Source organism: Anolis carolinensis, chromosome 1 (genome assembly GCF_035594765.1).
Source record: "Anolis carolinensis isolate JA03-04 chromosome 1, rAnoCar3.1.pri, whole genome shotgun sequence".
Classification (NCBI taxonomy): Eukaryota; Metazoa; Chordata; class Lepidosauria; order Squamata; family Dactyloidae; genus Anolis; species Anolis carolinensis.
In genome coordinates this window covers 187,312,448-187,335,818 of record NC_085841.1, presented here as the reverse complement: position 1 = coordinate 187,335,818, position 23,371 = coordinate 187,312,448, and the positions used below count along the sequence as shown (strand labels likewise).

The 23,371-nt window shown below is 38.5% G+C and overlaps 1 protein-coding gene across 4 annotated transcripts in view; it reads right to left on the bottom strand.

Annotated features, from left to right (window-relative positions):
• pard3b (par-3 family cell polarity regulator beta) overlaps positions 1–23,371 on the bottom strand; it is a 691,700-nt gene that overhangs the window by 326,358 nt on the left and 341,971 nt on the right. For all 4 annotated transcript variants that reach the window (XR_010002345.1, XM_062969128.1, XM_008114949.3 and 1 more), the window contains 2 exons: positions 15,355–15,451; positions 12,798–12,913 (listed from right to left, as the gene is read on the bottom strand). Coding sequence is in view for 3 of the 4 variants with exons in the window: in XM_062969128.1 (XP_062825198.1) it covers positions 12,798–12,913; positions 15,355–15,451 (213 nt within the window). In the remaining variant the exon portion in view is untranslated. The remainder of the gene's footprint in view (positions 1–12,797; positions 12,914–15,354; positions 15,452–23,371) is intronic.

Below are 23,371 nucleotides of genomic sequence, written 5' to 3'. Positions count from 1 at the left end.
CTGACAAGGTCTAGGTCTGTGTGCCCTATGGCATTTCATGCACAAGGGAAAACATAGTAACTAAACTCTGATCCAACTCTATTGATAGAAATGAAATACAGAAAGCAGGATCCTGTAATTTTGGGCTTGTTAACAACATACACACACTCACACAATTTAAAATGCCTAGTTCTCAGTGACAGGAAAGATTGCTTTAGCCACCTGCTACTTCTGTCTTCTTCCTGTAGGCACTGCCAGGTCAGTGGCTTCTAAACTGCATCCACATTTACATATTCCAAATAGGAATCATACCATTATTTGCATAATTAGTTATCCCAAGTAACAGATGCCAAGAAGAACTCATACTTATCCAAGGGCAATCTCCCCTGAGTTTCAACTCCTTCACCTCTAGTTAACTCCTTTAACAGCTTGACTAGCTTAGTTATTTAGAGCTGCTCCGTTCCCTTGGCCATTTTTAGCTCAGCCATTTATTTGGCAAGAATATCTGAAAGATCCAAATCTTGATGTTTTGCTCTATTATCATCAAAGAATTGCAGCATGGGATTCCAAACTAAGTCATGCATCCAGGTAGATTTCCAGATTAAAACAGCATTTGGGACTGTTCATCTGACAGTCAGCCATCCATATTTACTGGGGTTAGAAGCATAAGATCCCCCTGAAAGGAAAAGCCCATTAATTTTAAAAAATGCTATTTATTTTACCTTAGACTAGAGAATACCTTAGTAGGAATCTCTGCTTTATACAGCATGACTCAATGGTGTACTTCCAGTGAGAACTGCACTGGAGGACCTACAGATTGCTAGAGCACTGTTCTCTCTAGGAATCTCTAGGTCCTCCAGTATGGCTTTCAGGGGAAATCTCCTTTCCTGTAATTTGAACCCATTGCTCTGAATTTCTCTGTTTCTAAGAAGAGTCTGCATTGCAAAGATGGGGAAATTGTGAGCCAGTCTCCTTAGATTACACAGAGATAACACTTGAGCCAGAGACAAAAAAAAACCCCACTCATCATGACGGGTGGTGATAAGACCATACGCTATACTTGTACATTTCTCTGATGCCAAAATAATGATTCTCTCATTTCACCCACTTTGGAAGATAAAAATTTAACAGTAACATGCAAATGACTGAAAACACAATCCCTTTTTCGTTTAAGCCTTGGTAGTATTAAATCACCTTATGCAAAAACAAATGTTAGTTAAACATTTTTAATTAGATGTATACAATTAAATTGGAAACTGATTTTTTAAAAGTAAGCAACAAAGGATTTTGCAGATGGGAGTGAAGGAAGAGGTGAAAAGAAACTGTTTTCCATGGTTTTATTCAAAGAACTGTCAAATGTAAACATCAAATCAAAATAATAACCCGGAATACACATGCAGAGCAGCTTAACTTCCGAAATAATTTCAATTTTGGAAGGAAAAAGCATTTTAGAAGCTTATGTTTGTGATTAGCCCTTCCAAACTAGTGTAGATACAAAAGCAGAATGAATTGGTGGTTATTCATCCCCACTTTTGCTTCCAATGGAGCACGTTTGGACAAAATGTTCATAGGTTTCCAGCAATTATTGGGCAATGCCTTGGCAATAACACAGAATGATTGCAAAGACAAATAGCTAGGCAAATGGAATAACAGAACACAATGGCTACTGAGGATTTAGAAGAAATATTCTACTAGGCACAAATTCTGTGGCACTGTTTGTTTCAAAATGTTCACTGTTCAAAACTGTCCCTGCTACTAAAAATTAGGCTTTTTCTTTCTCAATCTCAATCACCATTGGATGTTGGAAGGTTTCCTATTTCCCACAAAAAAACATACCTTTTCTCTCTTGTTGCTTCTTATGCCCAAAACTGCCTTCCAAGACACCTAAGGATGCTACATTTCTTGCTTCCTATAAATACTTAAACCAACTTAGCTTTGTCCTGAAAGTTTTGACACACTTTCCAATGTCCCAATGTGTGTAACTGAATCAATCGATCACATATTGGTCCTCTGTTCACTCTTCTCTTCATCCCTTCCTTTTCTGCTGTATCTTTTCTGTTTTCAATTAAAGGCAGCAAGCTCTCCAAGCTGGGGTCTGCTTTACTGTATGGTTGGTGATGCCAATATATTGACAGTGCTGTATAATTGAAGCATATATTTATGCCACAATTGGGTGGAAAAGGTACCTTTCTGGACTGTAGCATCCAGGATGCACCACACAGCATATTGTAATCAAAACAAATCACTTTTACGTTGATATGCACCCATCTTTCCCAAGAACAATGCTTCTAGGCATGTGGCACAGAAGACTGTCAGAGGGACATTACACAGCATCACAACCATGTGACCCACAATGATTCAGTGCTCCTATATATTAATCTTTTAGCTACACTTCAAGCTCTTTAACTCCTAATCCAGGCAAACACCACAAAGGCACTATGTCAAGAACTATCAAAACCAAGCAGTATAAAGGCAAAGTGAAAAGTTAATTTCAGACTTAAAATGGCAACTTTTTAGAGAAATGTATCAGGTCCTCATATGAAATTGTCAATTCTGTGGTATGACTAAGATATAAATGTGATGATTTGTAAAAGAGGCACCATCATGTGGTGAGTTAACTGGAATGGGCATGTGGCCACAGCTGATTGGCTGAGGCAGTCAGGAGCCAGAATTCTGATTGGCTGCTGTCTCTAGCTTGTTGGTGAGACAAACGGTTTTAACTGCCACTTTCATCTAGGTGAGGGAAGAAAGCACTGACTGAAAATGGTCAGGAAAGAAATGCCTGCCATACTCTCCGAAGCCTGATTATTTATATGGCAAATGAGGCATATTCAAAGGCTATTTGAAAGGGACTGTTTATCTCTATGTTCTCTATGTGAATTCAGAAAGACTGTTATATATATTGTTGTCCTGTTTGAACTTTTGAACTGAAGTAAATATACTCTTATTTGTTGCACAAGCCGACTGTTGAATATATTGTTGCCCTGTTTGAACTTTTGAATTGAAGTAAAGATACTGTTACTTGTTGCACAAGCTTGTGTGACATTTTATTATACTGCAGGGTTTATCTTGATTCAGAAACTGTGATAAAACTTCTACTTATTTATTTCTACAACCATCAACAATAAACACCTCACATATAGTTGAAGAGATGCATTTAATAAAATTCTACATGACCACACTCCCTAAGGCAATGATTCTCAACTTGTGGGTACACAGAAGTTTTGGCCTTCAACTCCCAGAAATCCTAACAGCTGGTAAACTGTTGTAGGCCAAAACACCTGGGGACCCACAGGTTGAGAACCACTGCCTTAAGGGTAAGTGGCAATACTATGAAGAAAGGCAAATACACCTGACTGAAGTTCATACAAACAGATGTCCACAAACTTCTGGCACTATAATATGAGGCTTCCAGCAGAAGAACTTAATTCCATCCATAGACAGAAATAGGTATCACCACAGATTCTCTCACATGAGCAATAAATACCAATCAATTTATCCAATATGCTTCTAGCCTGAAGGTTGGGACTCTCTTCCAATTCTGTGAGTCTATGACTCCTGGTTAGTAGCTCACAATAAATCTCTGAAGCGTAGAAATGAAATTCAAGGAAAGGAAGAAATGGAAGAATGCACAACTTTGACACTTGAGTCAAAATTCCTAAACAACAGTTGAGCAAAGCAAGAGTATGTTCCCAAACTGAGCCTTGGGACCATTCTCTCCTCAAAGGGACGAGCACATGCATCTGGAATCTAAGCATTTCCTTATGCAAAATAAGGACAGTGGATTCCATTGAATTTTCTCCTGCTGAGCAGAAAATTGTGAACAGCACCCACTGCCTGCTCCTGACTCTGCCACTGATATTTGCTTTTTGAAAGTGGCTCAAGCAGTTTTTTCATCATGCCAGGGATTGCAGAATAGGTAGTCCCCAAGTTACAAACATAAAACTTACTGGACTGAGACAACAGGAAGTGAGAGAAATCTACCCCTCGAAAAGGAAATTCACTTTTGGAAGAGTTATCCAGTGGAAATTGTGTCTCCACTGAAGCTTTCTCACCAATCTCTCCACAATAAGCTTTTTTTTTTTTTTTCCAAAATCCAATCAGGGACAGAAAGTGAGGTGAATTTTTCTGAACAGGGGCACAGACAGCAAAACAAACTCCACAGGGGTGCTATCCAAAGATAGATAGATAGATATCTGAAGTTACACTTTAAATGGACCTGTTCTGACTTACATACAAATTGAACTTAAGAACAAACCTACAGAATCTATTTTGTTCGTACCTTGGGGATTGTCTGTATTGCAAAACTATGTATTAATAAATACAATAAACTGCTAGAGGTGGAAAATGATCAGAGGTTGCCTTGTGGGGAAATTACTCATTCCAGGTAATATTTTGATTATTATTGTATTATATTGCAATTAGATACAATCTTACCTAAAGCCACTTTGTAAGGTATCGTATATTATGTGAGGTCATTTTGTATAACAGAATATCTAATTGTAATCTATGATGTATATGGTAAAGCATTTGACACTGATTGACTTGACTAGTTCAGATGTCATGGAAAGTTCATAGACATTAAGCACACTTTTACCTCTTGCAGCCCTTAGATACCAAGAAACATGATATGTACTGAAATATAATGGTGACAGATCTTCCTCTTAAGAGAAAGGCTTTAGCTTGATGGAGGGCATATGTTTTGCAAGTAGGAAATCTCTTATTCAATCCCAAAGGCTGCCACAAGAGACTAAAGGCAAGTCTATATGGGCATTATATGCAACTACAGTAGAGTCTTATCCAACATCAATGGGCTGGCAGAACATTGGATAAGCTAAAAACATAAAATTACATTATGATTTTACAAATTAAGTTTGCTGGAATATCTAAAGTGCCTAGCAGGTTTGGGGCAGCCTGAACAGCTGGATTGGGTCCAGTTCAGACCAGTCCACTGTCCAGGCAGGACGCCTGCACCAATGTCCTTTTCCTGCAATGACAAGCACAGAGAAAGATGGATCCCAATGTAGCCGTTGCTCCCAGCCAGACACAGAGCTCTATGTGAGCTCTTAGTCATTGTGGGTAACCTGTTTTGCATGATCAGAAAAAAGGTTGTGAGACCTCCCCTTTTTTTCTTCCTGGTCATTCAGATGCACAACCAGAAGCTTGCACAGAGATCTGTGTTCTGCTGGGAGCACTGTTAGTGACACAGACATTGAGGTGAGGGTCCAACAGGGCTGATGGAGCCTCAATACAATTGGATCATCTGGGCAATAACACATAATACAACGGATCCACCCAGGATAATTGGTTGCTCCAGTGCTAGTTGAGATCATTTGTGTTCTGGATTGGATTTAATAACCAGTTGTGAACTCACCTTATAATAAAAGGAACCAATCAGTTTAGCAACACTGACTGGACCAATGGTCTAACACAGTGTCAAGGAAGCTCTTTATATACTCATCAAGTAGTCAGAGCCGCAGTGGTGTAATGGGTTAAACCCTTGTGCTGGCTGAACTGCTGACCTTAAGGTTGGGTCGCTGATCTGAAGGTTTCAGGTTTGACTCTGTGAGAAGGGTGAGCTCCCGTCTGTCAGCTATAGCTTGTGGGGACATAAGATAAGCTTCCCAGCAGGATGATAACACATGCATGCGTCCCCTGGGCAATGTCTCTATAGACGGCCAATTCTCTCACACCAGAAGCAACTTACAGTATGTTCTCAAGTTGCTTCTGACAAAATTTTTAAAAGTCATGAGATGTCCAACATTTTGCCTTCTAAGCTTTTACTCTCTGGAATCCATCAGCCTGTTTTCAGCCACATTTTCTGGTCCTATTCATTTATTTAAAATATTTTATCTAGGGTTGCCAGGTGTCCTTTATTGTAAAGGTTTCATTTATTTGAGAGTCAGAAAGCATCTCCTTATAGACTGGCAAATGTCTTTTAACTGATGGTTGGAAAGTTTTATTTAGATTGAATGGGATGACAAAAATGTATTTGGGTGTTGGTGCCTTTTATAAAGAGAGATATGTGTGCATCATTTAATTTATGAATGTCAACAAGATGTTAATTTTACACGTAAATGCATTGCTAAGTTAATTGAAATCATTTTTATTTGGCATTTAGATAGAACACACACTTATTAATAAGCTATTTCCTGATTGTCCACCCAGCTTGTCATTAATTTTGGCTCTCCCTTATTGCTGATGGCAAAACCTGGCAATAATATTATTATCTCAATTTCTCCTGAAGTGGGAGCCAAGGAAGCTCAAAATACAAGGTAAAACAGAACAGAGCTAAAATTACCAACCATTCGTTTAAAAAGCACAAAATTTTAAAAAGCTTAAAAGCGCTTAAAATGTAAGAAATGGGGTATGGAATCCTCATTTCTGTGGCAACCCTTTCAATGAGAATATGCCTACACAAGGTTGCTCACCTACAGTCATCATGACCTGCCTCATAACATAGTCAAGAGCTTATATTCAGTGTCACTGAACATAACAATTGTCTTTTTTAAAACAGATAGACAGGATTTGTTTATCAAACAATATGGGAAATTTTATACATAAAATTGTATACATAAAAAGTTTGATTCCATATAGTATCAAATAATAGGTTGAACTGTCATAACTGCACCAATGAGAACCATTTAGCAGGAAAGCATATTTGTTTTCATAAAAAGATATAAATCAGTTTATTTTTTCTGTATAAAGTATTCATTAATAAAATGATAGATTGAAGTTCATGACAGAGTTTGGCATGTCAAAGTAACGAATGTCAAAATTTTCTGGTTATCTAAACACCAGCTGACAAATCACATTATTATTTATTATTAGGGGCTGGATAGGGAATAACTTGAATTTAATGTCTTAAAGTTTTAAGTTTTAGCAGACTTCACACTTCATTTTTTAAAAGATATTCAAATCCTCTTTGTGTTTTCTTTTGCGCATAAACAATTAATCCAGGAAGTCTTTAATCAACCACGATTTCCTGTGTTGTCCACATCAGGAAATTACGGTTATCATTTTCAGAATAAACTAGGATGTTAAACCAACTTCAAACCACAGTATGATATTATTTTTTCCCACAAACTTTCTTTGTTTGGATAAAATGGCAATCTGTGTTTAGGCCTGATTGCACTCACTGGAAGCAAAAGATTCATACATATCTCATCTCACTAACATAACATTCGAATGAAAATGGCTAATATCTTTTTAAACTAAACTGTTGTACTTTTAACGGTTTTTTAGTGGTCTCTCATTGGTTGTCTAAAATTCCCACTAAGCTACAAAATTTAATCAGTATTTTGAAGACGTTGCCCTTGCCTCAAAAGCCATTGCTAGCCAATATTGAATCCATGAGCTTCTGTCTTCATAAATTATCGGGCATATTGCAGACTTAATCTGATTATGCAAGGGTGCTTATTCATCATTGCATTTAGGAATCAATAATTATTGTTCAAGGAGCTTCATAATAGTTACACATCTAGGATTTCTGCAAGAAGGGTACTTTCATCCCTGTTTTGTAGCTAGATCACAAAAAGTGAGAGATTAGTTCCAGTTAGTTAACTAGAGAATGAATGTCTAAAATCTAATTACGCCAACATAAGCTCTCCAGTTTCAGTAAACAAATTCTTAGTATATAAATAATTAACGTTCATGGGAAATGGTGAACACATCTCTTTTGCATATGGCTTTGGCTATAAAAATTACTGAATATAAAAATATATTCAGGTACTTTGTGTATCAATTCCTTCATGTCTGAGATAGTTATGCCACCAGTTGAGCAACCTGATTGAACATTTGAACTGGTTTATGCTGTCAGCAAGCTTCAAAGCATTAGGAGAGGAACTATTTTTGTTAGCCAGGAAAATATTTTTACCCAAACATATCTTTTTATCCTGCCACCCCCACCATGCTCTGAAGCCTGCCCTTTTTAAAGCTTCTGGGAGAAGAATTCCCTTTTGCAAAATAAACATTTGCATACATAAAATTCAGCAAAAAGCAGGTGGAACAAAAATTATATCAACTACAAATACTTTGTTCTTGCTGTTTTTAATTTGAATGTCCTAGTTCTGCAGATATGCTGACTACTTTAGATTGTCCATCATCCAGTGATTCAGTCAGGGCCATTGCAATTCTATATATGAACTGAACAAAGACACAACTCAGCAACCAGTATGGAATCCTAAGAATCCCTGTTATCCATTTTCCATAAGGAAAGATTTAAACATTGTGGAGAGAACTAGCTGAAACTCATGGGTAGGATCTGCTGAAGAGTTCCTTAGGTTTGACAGGAAAGGTTTCAAATTTCTTTCAACTGTGATACTTTGTAATTCAACAGTCTTGAAACATTTATCTGTCTTCCTCAGATGTGTGAATTTAATATAGGAGATAGTTCTTATTGTTTTATTATCAGGGCAATGTAATATAATAAATGAAAAGAACACAATTTGGTAAGAAATTTAAACTAGTCAATCAGAACTTTTAAAAAAATCCACAATATTCAATTAATCCCCATAAAGCAGTGGTTCCCAACCTGTGTGGTCCACGGATCACCAGTGGTCCCCAAGAACTAAAATACGGTCTGCAGCCTCACCGTTACTAGACCACTGCAATGAGGGCGACTGGTCTCGTGAAACCCTCTCATAGTGTCAAGGCAAGGGGATGTCGGGAGGGGAGAGGCTGACTACCCACAAAGGTGCAACAACAAGCTTCCTGGTTACTGCTTCTCCTCCCCCTCCCTCCCCCTGAGCATAGCCGTTCCATGTGGCGCCTGGAAGCGGGAGTTTTTAGGCCTGTCCCTGGGGTTATTTGGGATGCTGATTCAGAAAATTGCATTGGATAGACCACATCAGCTCCAGATTATTCAATAAGGTTTTCTATGGGTGAGCAGATGGCAACTACTGGATGGCATATTTGTGTACCAGAAACGAGAGCTGGTGTGGTCCATTCAATGCAATTTTCTGAATCAGCACCCCAAATAACCAAACCGAATCTAAGGTTGACCAAAAACTGATTCGTAAGCCTTTTGGTACTGATGTTGGAGAGTAGTCACTGCTCAAAGTGGTCCCTGGTCAAGAAAAGGTTAGGAACCACTGCCATAAAGGGTTATAGAAGAAAATCAGGAAAGAGCTGGCAGAATTTCAGGAAGAATAAGCATTCTAGAAATTGATTCCTCTTCTATTAAAATTTGGTGGAACAAGCAAGGAATGATAACTGATGGAAAATAAACAGTGATATGGTTATTGCTGGCCAATGCCCCTCTATCCAAACCTTAAGAAGATCTCATGGTCAAATTTTCAAAAGTGAAAGTACAGTATATCTGAATTGCATCTATTTGCATGCAATTCAGATATAGTCTTTGCTGGGAAGTTTTGAAAATGTTTTGGTATAACTAGATATTTTTCACAATTTGTAACTTTAAGGTTACTCCCAAAGAAGCATTTATTGTATTTTGACATTTTACAATCTTTTAAGTATTTAGCTTTTCTATTTAGATTAAGACAATTTCTTATATTGCCGATTGTGTTCTATTTCGTGGACAGGATCCTTGGGGCGGTGGGAGCGACCACTTGCTCTGCAGACCCTTGCCCCTCGTGGCTAATTAAATCGGCCAGAGGAGGGTTGGTAGAGTGGTTTGTGATGATAATTAATGCCTCTTTGGATCAAGGCAAATTTCCATCTGTCCTCAAACAGGCCATAGTGAGGCCTATATTGAAGAAGGCCTCCCTTGATTCGGCCATTCTAAACAACTACAGACCAATCTCGAACCTCCCTTTCTTGGGCAAGGTCCTGGAGCGGGTGGTTGCCTCGCAGCTCCAGGGTTTCCTGGATGACACCGATTTTCTGGACCCATCGCAGTCTGGCTTTAGACCTGGTCACAGTACTGAGACGGCTTTGGTCGCCTTGGTGGATGACCTCCGCAGGGAGCTGGACAGGGGGAGTGTGACCCTGCTGGTTCTCTTGGACATCTCAGCGGCTTTCGATACCATCGACCATGGTATCCTTCTGGGACGGCTCTCCGGGATGGGCCTTGGGGGCATGGCTCTGTCGTGGCTTCAGTCCTTCCTGGAGGGCCGTTCCCAGTTGGTGAAGCTGGGGGACACCTGCTCGGACCCCTGGCCTTTGACCTGTGGGGTCCCGCAAGGTTCCATTCTGTCCCCCATGCTTTTTAACATCTACATGAAACCGCTGGGAGAGGTCATCCGGAGTTTTGGAGTTCGGTGCCATCTCTACGCAGATGACACTCAACTCTACTACTCCTTTCCACCGAACTCCAAGGAAGCCCCCCAGATACTGAACCAGTGCTTGGCAGCTGTGATGGGCTGGATGAGGGCGAATAAGCTGAAGCTTAATCCCGACAAGACAGAGGTCCTCCAGGTCAGTCGTATGTCCGATCGGGGTATTGGGTGGCTACCTGTGCTTGACGGGGTCGCACTCCCCCTGAAGGCGCAGGTCCGCAGTTTGGGGGTCCTCCTGGACTCAGCACTGACGCTTGATGCTCAGGTGTCGGCCGTGGCCGGGAGGGCCTTTGCACAATTAAAACTTGTGCGCCAACTGCGACCTTACCTCGTGAAGTCTGATCTGGCCACGGTGGTCCATGCCTTAGTTACCTCTAGACTGGACTATTGCAATGCACTCTACGTGGGGCTGCCCTTGAAGACGGCCCGGAAACTCCAACTAGTTCAACGTTCGGCAGCCTTGCTTCTAACTGGAGCAAATTATAGGGAGCGGTCAACCCTCCTGCTTAAGGAGCTCCACTGGCTGCCGTTCACCTTCCGGACCCAATTCAAGGTGCACGTGATTACCTACAAAGCCCTGAACGGTTTGGGACCCTCCTACCTTAGTGATCGCCTCTCCCCCTACGAACCTGCACGATCTCTTCGTTCGTCGGGGGAGGCCCTCCTCTTGCTCCCACCTCCGTCACAAGCACGGTTGGTGGGGACGAGAGAGAGGGCCTTCTCCGTGGTGGCCCCCCGGCTCTGGAACTCGCTCCCCAGGGAAATCAGGCAAGCCCCCACCCTGGTAGCATTCAGAAAGAGCTTGAAAACCTGGCTCTTTACTCAAGCCTTTAGATAAAGATTGCTCATCCAGAAGCAATCTGTATCTGTGACCATTCTTGTACCGGTTTGCACCTTTTACCTTTGTCAACTCGATATAGACACAGGGTCTATTCCCATCCCAATTTGCGCTTCCAGAATTTGCAGCACTTTATCAGTCACCTTGTGTCTACAATATTTATATGGTGCACTTTACCCAGTCTACTTTTACAATCTCTCAGTTTTAATCCATGTTTTTATTAGTTCTTGTTTTTTATTGGCTAATGTTTTATTTTTATTTTTTATTTTTTTTATTGTGCAAGTTGTTGTCTATTGCTGTGTTTTATACTGCTACTGTTTTTATTCGGGCTTGGCCCCATGTAAGCCGCCCTGAGTCCCCTTCGGGGAGATGGAGGCGGGGTATAAAAATAAAGTTATTATTATTATTATTATTATTATTATTATTTGCACATACTTAAGACTACCAGTCAGTAGCCAAAACTAACCAAGCACTGAGGCACAACATTTTGAAAATGCTGTACATGCACAAAGACCCCAAATGCTTTTCCTTGAGGTCCAAGAAGGTAGTTTTATATTTGGAATGGTGCCAGAAATCCAACTCCAGAAACCAAAAAGGAGACATGAATAGTTTTTACAAGCTTCCTCTTTATATAACCAAGAGCAAACTGTAGAATCAGTCTTGACTGAAATTTCCATACATTAAGAAAAAGCTGGGCTCTCTTTTCTTTAGTTCATCTATGCAATACATATTATAACATATCAAAGTGGCTCCAGTTCAAATACACATACATGTACAGATTCAGAAAATGTGCTTTCAGATGTGTGCCTTCCTTTGATGGTAACATGTTTTCTGCAGACATGAACTAGTAGTGTTGCAATGTCTAAAGAAGATCCACTATCGACAAGTGCTACCAACATGAGGTGGCAGATGGAGAATAAGCACTGAGATACAGTTATAATAATATACTCCTCTACTTTAAGATATCAAAATCTTCCATATTTTCTTCTTAAGACCACTCTCAAAACCTTAGCCACATGTTTCATTTCCAAAAAGCTAAGCACATGCAGTGCTGACAATTACTGTGACCTGCGATTCTGTCCAAATGTTAGGAGGCACCGAACCTGATGGTACATACAGGTCTAGAAAGCACAGTGGCATTGAACAAAGTCTGATTGTCAAAAATATTTCCTCTGGCTGGTGATAAAATACAAGCTCAAGCTGAAATATCCACCTGCAACCGGCAGAAACTGTGTGCAAAATATCTGCCACCTTTCTCCACAGAAAGCAATTTCAGATGAAATTGTTATATGCTATGCTTACAGGGTGGAAACTATTTTCAACCACACTTCAATACATTCCGCAGAGCTCGGTTAGCTAGGTACAATGGTGCCACCAATCACATGTCTGTAAAAGTCAGCCAAGAAGTTCTCAACTTTATTATTTCTTGTTGTTGACAAGGAAGTATTTCTATTTAAGATGTTCCTTTTTATACTTCACTGAAACAAGCAATATGCTCCATGTTTAAAATCTGATTTCACTGCACAGAGTTCAAGACTCAAAAACCCTCTCTAGATTTTGTTCTCTAGAACCAAGTGGCATTTATTTCTAAAATAAAAAATAGTGCTACAATGAAGATTTTTCTACTTGTGCCAAGTTTAGCTCTAGCAACAGGTTGTTTCCAAGCAGTATATATTTGAGAAACAAAATCAAGAAGTGAGGCTAAAAGGGATTATTAGTTTCTACCCACTATTTCTTCTTACCAAGATCCATGCTCTTAGAGGCTTTCAGATTAATTGATTCTGTCTGCTTGGCCAGTGTCAAAGATCTGAAGTTGATGTGCTGATCTGGTAAATATGCTGCTGAATCTGCTATTGAGCTGTAAAAGGAAAACACATCAGAGAAAAAATGCTCAAAAACACGCATCCATTGTAAGAGTATTGTACCCATTGCAGCCAGTCACATTTCTTGTATGATTATTGTTTGCACTGACTATGATTTTATTCAGGGAATGTCTTACAGACCTGCACAACCTATGGCTCTCGAGGTGTTTCGGGCTTCAGCTCCCAAAATTCCTGACTATCTGATGCTGGATAGGATTTCTGGAAGTTGGAGGACAAAACACCCGGAAGGCCGCAGGTTCTGCAGGCCTGGAACAGATACCTCCGAATGCATGTATCATTATCCCAATTTTTAAATAAAGTGAATAAACCTGCTGGGACGATGTATATCTCACCCTAAGTTAAAGAAAACAGATATGTAAAGAAGCACACAGGACAGCAAAATCAGGACTAAGCTCCTGAAATGTTTCATCTTTAACGATCAAATTTTCAACTGACTCATTTCCAGATTAAATCTGAAAACAACTTACAGCTCTCTATGTGCTTGATTTAACCAGAAATTCACTCTTAATACACATTCAGTTTTCACTGGATGGAGTTATGTCCAGCCTGTTCAGCTGGAGGTGATGAAAATGTTGCTTGGAGAGTTAAAGCCATCCCCATGCATTTCATCTCTCCTGACTTGCAAGTTCTATCAGAGAGAGGCTAATTAATTGGGTGATGGAAATTGCTAATGCTTTGTATGATACCCTAGGGTCTCATGATATAGGCTAGAGATATATATATTTTGAAAAACAGCCTTGTTCTGGCTCCTTTAAAGTAACCAGTAGCAACAACTTCACTGAAGAAGTCTTCACTGTCCCTCATCACCCTCCATGGGCAAACAAAGAATGGGCAACATGGAAGTCCCTGAACAGACTCAGTAGTGGAGTTGGGAGATCAAAAGTCAGCCTGGCAAAATAGCAATATCTAGAAGAATCTTCCACCTTGGCTGGTTATGGAGCAGAACAAGCAACTGAGCATCTGTATGCCCACAATACCCTGCCTCATGCACAGACAGAGAACTACAGACAATGCTGTTGCAAATTTTTGGTCTAAAATTATTTAGTTGCTTGTGCTCCCCTTCTTATTTATTTATGCAATGCTTTTGATACGAAATAAATAAATCACTCTTGGACACTATCAATCAGGTTCAAATGTTCTTTTTTAAAGTAAGATTTTTGACCATGTGATGACCTCATATTTTGAGAGGTTTCTTCCCCTTCTATCTGGGTTAAATTCCTGGTCTTGAGTCCAGACTGCTGGATAAACAAACTGAGGTTTGATCCAGACAAGATGGAAAGTCCTGTTGATCAGTAGATGGAAGGCCCCATGAATCAATAGAACCTCCTGTGGCTAGGGTAGTATTTGATACTCAATTTGAGAGTCCCTTTAGATTTAGATTTGGTCAGGTGGCAATAATGCCTAGCACTGCTCATCTTGGGCTGGTGCACGCGTTGTGCTAAATTTGACCACTGTGATCAATGCCTTTGCCACTTCACATTTAGATCACGTGGGACTGACTACAACATTTTTTGAAAAGTTCGAACTGGTGCAAAAGGCAGAGCTTTTTACCTAATAGTGGTCTTGAAATACCTGCAGTACTTCTAGTTTGTTACTAAGTTCTTACCTATAAAGCTCTAAACAAAGTGGGGCTAGGTTATGTCAAACCATTTTCCCTTTTGTGAGCCTGTCTGAAATTTATTTTTGTGAACTGAACACCTGGTGCATGCTCTATTTTCTAACAAGGTAAAGGTGGTGGGGACTCAAGCCAGGGTATTTTTTTTCATGAAGCTGGATACCAGCTTTAAAGCTCTTTTCTCAGAAATGCTAAGCTCTATTCTTAGTTACTATTTAGCTGGCTAGTGCAGGGGACATTGTTCTGCATAGCTTTCAATAATTAATGTCACTGTTGTTTTTAATGTCAAGCCTTAGTTTTACAGTGGAAAACATTGTTCCATTTTTTGTACATTATGCATTCTATTTTTTTATTTGTACATGACTTCGAGGACTTAAAGTCAGTAAAGTGAAGGACTCTAAATAAAGAAATAAAAATTATGAAACTGGAATAAATTGATGACCAGGTCACAAACTATACATTTCTAAAACATGTTACAAAGAATTTTAGTAATTATAATTTTAAAAATAATAACAACACAACATGCTTCCTCCACCCCACCCACTTGAATATGAAAATGACACTTAATGACAACATAGGGTTGCAGGTACAAAATAAACATTTTTATTTAAAAATACCCATGTACCTATCACCATATAGTTATAAGAAGCCTTAAAGATTGGGAAAGTTGTACATCTAAGCAATATATGAATATGTTCTGTTGCAAATTCAGCAACATAAAGCACAATGTTTTTTACATGAAGAAAAAGGATTCCTATTGCTTTCTAGAAATAAAATTATACACAGTAAACATTTTCAAACCTGTGATTATAATCTGTGATCAGCTCGTCACTCGGATGTGGAGGCAACGGGGGTGGGACTTCATTTTCAACCATGCCACTCTCAGATGTATGAAGCTCTGAAATTAAGGGGGGAAATTAATAAACTATGGTACCAGCAAATATATTACATCTATTTGCTGATCAAGAACTGAACTGGCATGCCTGCATGCTGTTTGAAGCTAGTGAGAAATTATACAAATCTCCAAACTAACTAAACTAGAATTAAAATTACACCAAGCAGAAAATACATCCCTTAGGATTTTCAAAAGACCTGATTTTCCCGTTTGCACATGCATAATTAAAGATAAACACATTGAAATTCTCCTTATGGAGAAGTTCTGTATTGGTTTTATTAATTTCAATGGATATTCTCCCTCTCTGCACAAAACTTATGTTTAAACTGAGCCCTGAATAAAACATTCAAGCATAAAACATACTGGCAGCACCAACTGTATTCTTGTATGCCTGAGCTGTTTACTTGTTCTGTGCCTTATCTACAAATTGAGGTTATCCTCAGGTTTTTATGGGCTCCATAAACAGAACGCCATTAGGGCTGTATCTACACACTTCTTTCTGTCTTGGGGAAAAGCTAGGCAAAAATGTAACAAACAAAAATGAATCTCTAATGTGGCTCAGTGAGGAGAACATGACAGCATGCCCAGGAATCTCCTGCAACATCTCTAGTTGGAGCTTCAGCAGTCAGGTTAGCTTACCAAGCATCTTCAAAATAACCTCTCTCTCTCTATATATATTTCATCACAAATGCAATCATCTAAGTTGTTACGCTCACATGCTCTATTAGAAGATGAGACTGCCCTGTTAAATTCCTTGCAAGAGAACAGGAAAACTATGAGATACATCTAGAGAAATAATCACAGAGTATTGTGTTAACAGAACTAGTGTCCTGATTAAGATATAGCTGATATAGAAGGTTCAGCTTTCAGGGGATATTTTGAGTACTAAAGATTCATGTTCAGATCCCTGTTACCAGGCTCACAAACAACCAAGAGGCAAAGAAAGGCTTTGATTAGCTAATGTTTAGGACAAAGGATGAGGCCATTCTTTCCCAACCAGCTCTAAACAATCTGTATAGTCTAAATAGCACAATTGTAATCAGCACAAACACAGCATCAGGATGACAGTGAAGAATGTATTGGATGAGTTCAATTTCCACAAATCACTTTTGATGCAGATGCTGCTAAATCAGCCCTACTGGGTGTGCTTCCACATTTAGTGGGGGGGGGGGGGGGGGGGAGGTTGCCATGCTCTTTCTTTCATGATGCTTTGCTCACTATTTATGAAGTATCCACACAATACCATCCCTCCTTTCATTCTCATCCTCTCTTGGTTATTTCACCTCTGCAGAAAGTTGGGGTTGTTTTATTTTTAACATATTATTGTAAAGCCTCCACAGAGGTTTTTAATTCCAACTTTATGCAGTGGTGTTTTACTATCCCTATATAGATCACAGAATCATAGAGTTGGAAGTGACCACATGGGCCACCCAGTCTAACCCCATTCTGCCATGCAGAAAAAGCACAATCAAAGCACCCCTGACAGATGGCCATCCAGCCACCATTTAAAAGCCTCCAAATAAGGAACTTCCACCACACTCTGAGGCAGAGAATTCCACTGTTGAATGGATCTTACAGTCAGGAAATTCTTCCAAATGTTCAAGTGGAACCCCTTTACTTGTACTTTGAACCTACTGCTCCGAGTCCTAGTTTCCAGGGCCACAGAAAACAAGGCTTTCAAAAGGATATGACTTATGCTGAGATAAAATGTTAATCAATGATTTGTTGTTTATAATCCATCAGTTTGATTTGTGACTAAAGTGATTTGAAAGTGAGGTTATTATTTTTTGGGTAAACAGGTATTCTTGTTTCAAAAAGACCAAGTAGTAAACAATATATGCATGAAAAATGGATATAGATGCTTTATTCATCATTGCAATTAATTTGTATTAAAAATTGAAAAATGATTTACAACCCTTTGTTGTTTTGGTCACTGCAAGCAAACAATGGAGTGGGAAGGGAAGCTGGACTCTCTTTCCACAACAAAATTCCCTGCATGCATCAGAGAATCAATGACATCTGGAAAATTTACTACAGTGTGATAAAGTTACAGCTGATAAAGGCTGTGTGTTTTAAATTAGGATTTTCAAACTGTAACAATTTAAAATGGAACAAAAAGCACCCATGGCTTTAATCGATTTATCAGTGGGGTGCTAATTTTCATCAGCAGAGGTATACATTTAAGGCACAGTTGTTTATTTTTTTAAAAAAATATTTATGTCAGCTGCAATGCACAATGAGAAACAAAAAACGTTTTAATGCTGATTTGTTGTTTTCCTGAGATTATGCTGCTGAGGCCAAAACCAAGGATATATTAGTCATGCATAGGAGAGATGTATTTGCACACTTCGGCTGAACTTTGGCTTTTAGGCATGCCAAAAAAAATATCTTTAGGACAAAATCCACAGAAAGCTCAATCACATGGAACACTGGATGAATAGAGATAAGGGGAACAACTACCAGATAGAAGGGGAAACAGAATGGAGTGACTGGAAAAGAGAAAGAAACACCACAGAAATATATTTTTACAAAGGGTATAAAGAACCACCAGTACATTTATACTTAGAAATAATTAAAATGTTGATATCTTTATGGATCATCGGCTTTAATGCATGGCAACCTAATGAATGAAATGCACCAGGAACTTCAGTCATCAGCAGCTTGCTCAAATTTTGCAGACTAAAGGCTGTGACTGCATTGGTTCAGTATATATATCTGTGTTGTGGCCATCTTCTTTTTCCTACTGTCTTCCACTTTCCCAGCAAGTCATGCTATTTCTTCATATGCTCAAAATATGATTGCCTCAGTTCAGTTATGGCATTTACTCATGTATAAGGCAACCTCGGCAAGTTTGAGGGACAAAATTATGGATTTTGAAATGACCTGTGGAAGAGTTGAAGTTCATTCTGTAGAGAAAAGAAAGAGATTATCCACTTTGGGGTCAGCTGCCCCTAGCCAATGCTGCTATTTTCCCACCCAAGCATTCAAAAAGGCCAGAAATGGCACCATAACAGAGTGAGGAGGTTAGTGCTTCTTTCAGGTTCTCCTGGGACAGACTAAGCTCTTGCCTTTCACCACTCTACTCAGAGATTGAGATGTTGCCTTTTTAAACATAAGGTTTAGATATATTATTGACTTTGATTAGTGGATAAGTTGATCCAGATTTCTGGGGTCAATGGTTTGACTAAAATTTCTAGGCTTATACATGAATATATGCTGTATCTCATTTTAGGAAGAATTAGGGTATGGTTTGCTCTAAGATGCATTCACTTGTCTTTTGAGGAATTCATGGTATCTGTAGAACTCCTCTCCAGCATCACATTGCAAATGAGCTGATCTTCTTCTTACCAGCCTTATTCACAATCCAGCTCTCTCAACTGCACAGAGAACTCATAAAAACTTTGGCTTGAATTATTATAGCATTGGCATTTCATATTATGCCTTTCCACTTGATGATTTCATCTAATTCCTATATGCTATCATTGCAGATCTTGGGTTGCATCTGCATGAGTCATGACTCAACGCTATGGGATCATGAATGTTGTGAATTTACAGGATATTTAGCCTTCTCTGCCAAAGGGTGCTGGTGCCTCACCAAACTACAATTCCCACAATCCCACAGTTAACTAAAGAGGTGTCAAACTGCATTAATTTCATTGTGTAGATGCAACTTAAGTCTCCTTCTGATTTCTTCAGTGAAGAAATCAAGTAACTACATATATTTAACTTGGAATGAGCTCCAGCATGTCTACTACAAATATATTTTAAAAACCCAGAAATAGATAGAGGACAGGAACAAGAACAAAGAAGGTTTATAAGTATTGCCAGTGCTCAGAAAAGGTGGAATGGCAAAGAGGAATTCAGTTTATTATGGCTTGGGGTTGGTGAAAGGAGACAAAACAGAGCATCTGGAAGTGTGCACAGTACTCAACGGTGCAAAAATTTACCATGGGGCCAACACTCTGAATCTAAATAACCTTTTATTCCAAAATGACTGGCATTGAGGTTTTAAAAAAAGAAATTCTAACTTCTCTTCAACATTTCAAAAATCTTAAGTCATCTGTAAAGTGATTTCATGAACACACGTGTATAATTTAAATGTAATCAATTATTTGGATAAGGAAGACAAGATTAATAAACCGGAATTCTTTAATTGGTAGACGGTCCTGAAATGAAGCAATATTTCCAATTGCAGGTGGTTTCACATAAGGTAAGATTCATTACACAGATCCATTTCTTAAGGCTGCCATTAGAACAAAAGCCTGCTCCTTTGTCATGGAAATGATGGTGAGTTCCTCAGCAGTCTTATAATTTTCTAGAAGTTAGAAACTTTCTGATGAGGCAGATTCCAGTAATCTTTCAGCAACAGAAATGTGAAATTGCTGGCACTGAAAGTAAGACTTCTTTGAAGAAGCTCTACTTTTTAAAAAATGCTGTCTCTGCACAACATCTTGGCAGAGGAACAAACTGAGGACCTCAGGGTGGCAAGTATTAGATTATTCATATAAAAATAAACTGAATGCTGGCATTTCAGTATTGGATTTTAAAGCATTTCTTCAAATTATCGTAGGGAAAGCAAAATATATATTTAAAATATATCTTAACTTCTTACCAGAATATTAGAAGTTCTCTTTTTAGATCACCAAACAAATTGGTAGAGGTTTACATACGTTTGTGGACATTTATAGAACACAAAAGGCGGACAACTATGATATATTTCAGCTTCCTATTGAGTTTGGTATGTTCCAATATTGCTAGGCCTGAATGCCTCACACTGAGGTTACTACTGTAATTCAATTTTATAATGCAATTAAGAAACCTATAAGGTTTCAAGCAAGCCTATTATTTGGGGATTATTTTTTCTCTTCAACACTGCAACACAAAACTCTCTTGCATTCTCTCACTTTATCCTGTCTGGTCTTATATTTTATTTTCTGGGCCACCTGTCTTCTATCTAAAATGTCTCTTCTACTCTTGCTCTTATTGCGCAACAATTTGATTATCTTTTGTCCTTTTCAAAGAATGTTCACTGGTTCCTTGCCTCCTGCTGTCAAGCTATTTTTCTATCCTTTAACTGCTTCTATTCTCCCTCCTCAAAGTCAAATACCACACTCTTTGTTATCTTCCCACTGCTTTGTCTACTTCTGTTCTTTCCATAATACATATGGTGAAAGCTAAAGTTCCATACTTAACAAGACAGACCATAATTGTGTTATTTATACATCATGATCCTAGAATGTATAACAAGAGTGGGAAGAGAGAGACCAATAGGCATATAACAACATGATTTGGGATCAGGCTGGCATATGGACACACAGTGCATAATCATTTTTTTCAGTTACATAAATCCTAATTTCAAACCCAAAGATCGCACTATTTATTTTTCAACGACTTTGCCTTCTAGTGCTATGTCTTCTTTTTCTAACCTATTTAAATTTTCATTATTGGTCTGGAACACTGGCCAGCATTTTGGAGAGATTTTGAAACAAATTGTGGGAAAAACTGCCATATACATATTAGACTTTCTATTGAACAGCATCTATCAAAGAGTGAAAACAGGAATACAATTACTGGTGTTTCTCGCATCACCAACACACTGATTAGTCTCTGCTGGCACTCAAAATGCTATAATCAACAAAGTGAAAATAAATTATACAAGATAAATGTATTAGAGACAACAAGAAGAAAACACTGGCAATATTTGATATTCTAATCTTTATCCCTGCATCTACAAAATAAAGAGCAGGATCAAGAATAGACAACTGAAGAATTGTAATGAAAAAAATGTCAATACAATGATCCTACCATGATTAAAACACTGTAAATTTTTTACTTTTTGGTTCTGGCTCACAGAAGCATGATAACTTTTGGAAATAAAACATCCACTTTTGCCACCATACTGGTTCAACAGCTGGGGATGTTTGAGATGTCATTTGGTTAAACAAATCTTCCATACATTTATCAAGACATCCAAATTCCAATTTGTCTTTCCCCTTACAAGTCAAAGAATTAATGCTTCAACAAACAATGGATTATTTTTCTGCCTTGTCAGTGGAGAAACAAGCCAGAGTTCCAGCACCCACCAATCTTGACAGAACAATAAACAAACCAGGATGGGAAATCTGCAATTTGTACAGCTTCTGTTACAATTGATAGCCGTGGAGCATGTGGATTTTTAAAATGTGTTTAATTAGTTAACTTATTTTTACTCCACTTTTCTCCCAATATAGGACCTAATGCACTTATGGTATAAATTTTTAAAAAATATATAGTTGAAACATTGTCTAGTCAGTGATTCCGGTCATGAAAACCTTCGACAATACAATGTCTAGTTCATTGATTTTTTTTAAAAAAAACCTTAATACAATATTTAAAACAGCTGAAAACACATTTTTAAAATAATAGAAATATACCACACACCCCAATAAAAGATCCTTATGCTACACTCAGCTAAAAACGAAGACCTGTTTGAATAGAAATGGGCAGGCATGTAAGTGCCATTACAATAGAGGTCCTAACTGAGTGTATTTCAGTCCAGCAATTCAGCACCAAGAAATGAGCTTATAGCCATTTCAATATGCACACAAAAATATAAATATCTAACCTTTCTTTCTAGAGCGGGATACAAAATAATTAACTTGCATGAATTCCTGTGTAAAAACATTATCCTTATTCTAATGCAAGACACTGGTTGTAATAGTGAAACAAAACTACTGGTATAATAAATAGTTTTACAACTCAGTAGGGTATTGTGTATGTGTATGTCTGCATGTTTGCACACACTCAGAGGCCAAGATTTTTAAAGCCTTTGTATGGATTGTGCAGTCAATAGCTAAAAGCACAGTTGAGTTAAAAGCATCTCCCTGCTAGCAAACAAACAAGAGGAAGAGTGGTAGCCTAACTTCATTTAGAAGGGCATTTCTGTGAGCAAGAAGAACTCTCTCACATCCTTACAAAACTATCTCTGAAAGTGGTGGGTCTGAAAGAAAAGCTTATCCTGCGTTTCTTAACAATAAGGCAGGATCTTATTGAGATATATGGTCCATCAAATGAAAACTAAGACCCAAATTGGATGAGTGCTTATTTGTCAGGATCCAGATTCAGAATTATGCCCAGAAACAAATTAATGGAGCTGTTGAGAAAAGGGAATTAAGTGTTTTTCTCAACTAACCCTGGCCAATGGTCTGGCTGCAGCATTTTGGAGTAGATAAAGTTTCCAAACATTCTTCAAATGTAGTCCTATCTAGGACAGGTTAGAATAGTCCCAAGAGAGGCAATTAAGGCACATATGATTTTGACCAGAATACATATTTCCAAAGTGGGTACAGATAGTGCATTTGCTTCAATTATGAAAAGCACTCCTGACCACTGTAGAAGCTTGAGGACGCAAGCTTCTTGATGAGATGTCTAGGGCCTCATCTACACTACCATATAAAATCCAGATTGTCTCCTTTGAACTGGATTATATGGCAGTGTAGACTCATATAAACAAGTTCAAAGCAGATAATGTGGATTATCTGCTTTGACAATCTGGACTATATGGCAGTGTAGAAGGGGAATCGGAGAACACCCACATTGTGAATCTTAATCTTCAAAAGGAGGTCAACCTTATCCAGGACAGGTTGAATTCCTATTACTGGTTGACATTTCAACTGAGCAGTTGTACCCTGTCTTGTCTGAATGAAGATCCAATTTGTTCATTCGTACTGTTTTTGGATGATAGGAAGAAGAAATTGATTTAAGTGTTATCAGCATATAGCACTGAAACTCAAATTTTCTTGCAACCTCTCCTACACAATTCATCTAAATCATACACACATACACTTAGAGACCAGAGAATGTCTATGGGGCAATGGTCAAGTCAGTGAGCAAGGATACCTCAGCACTACATCTGGTATCTTTCAGCATGACATCCCATCAAGA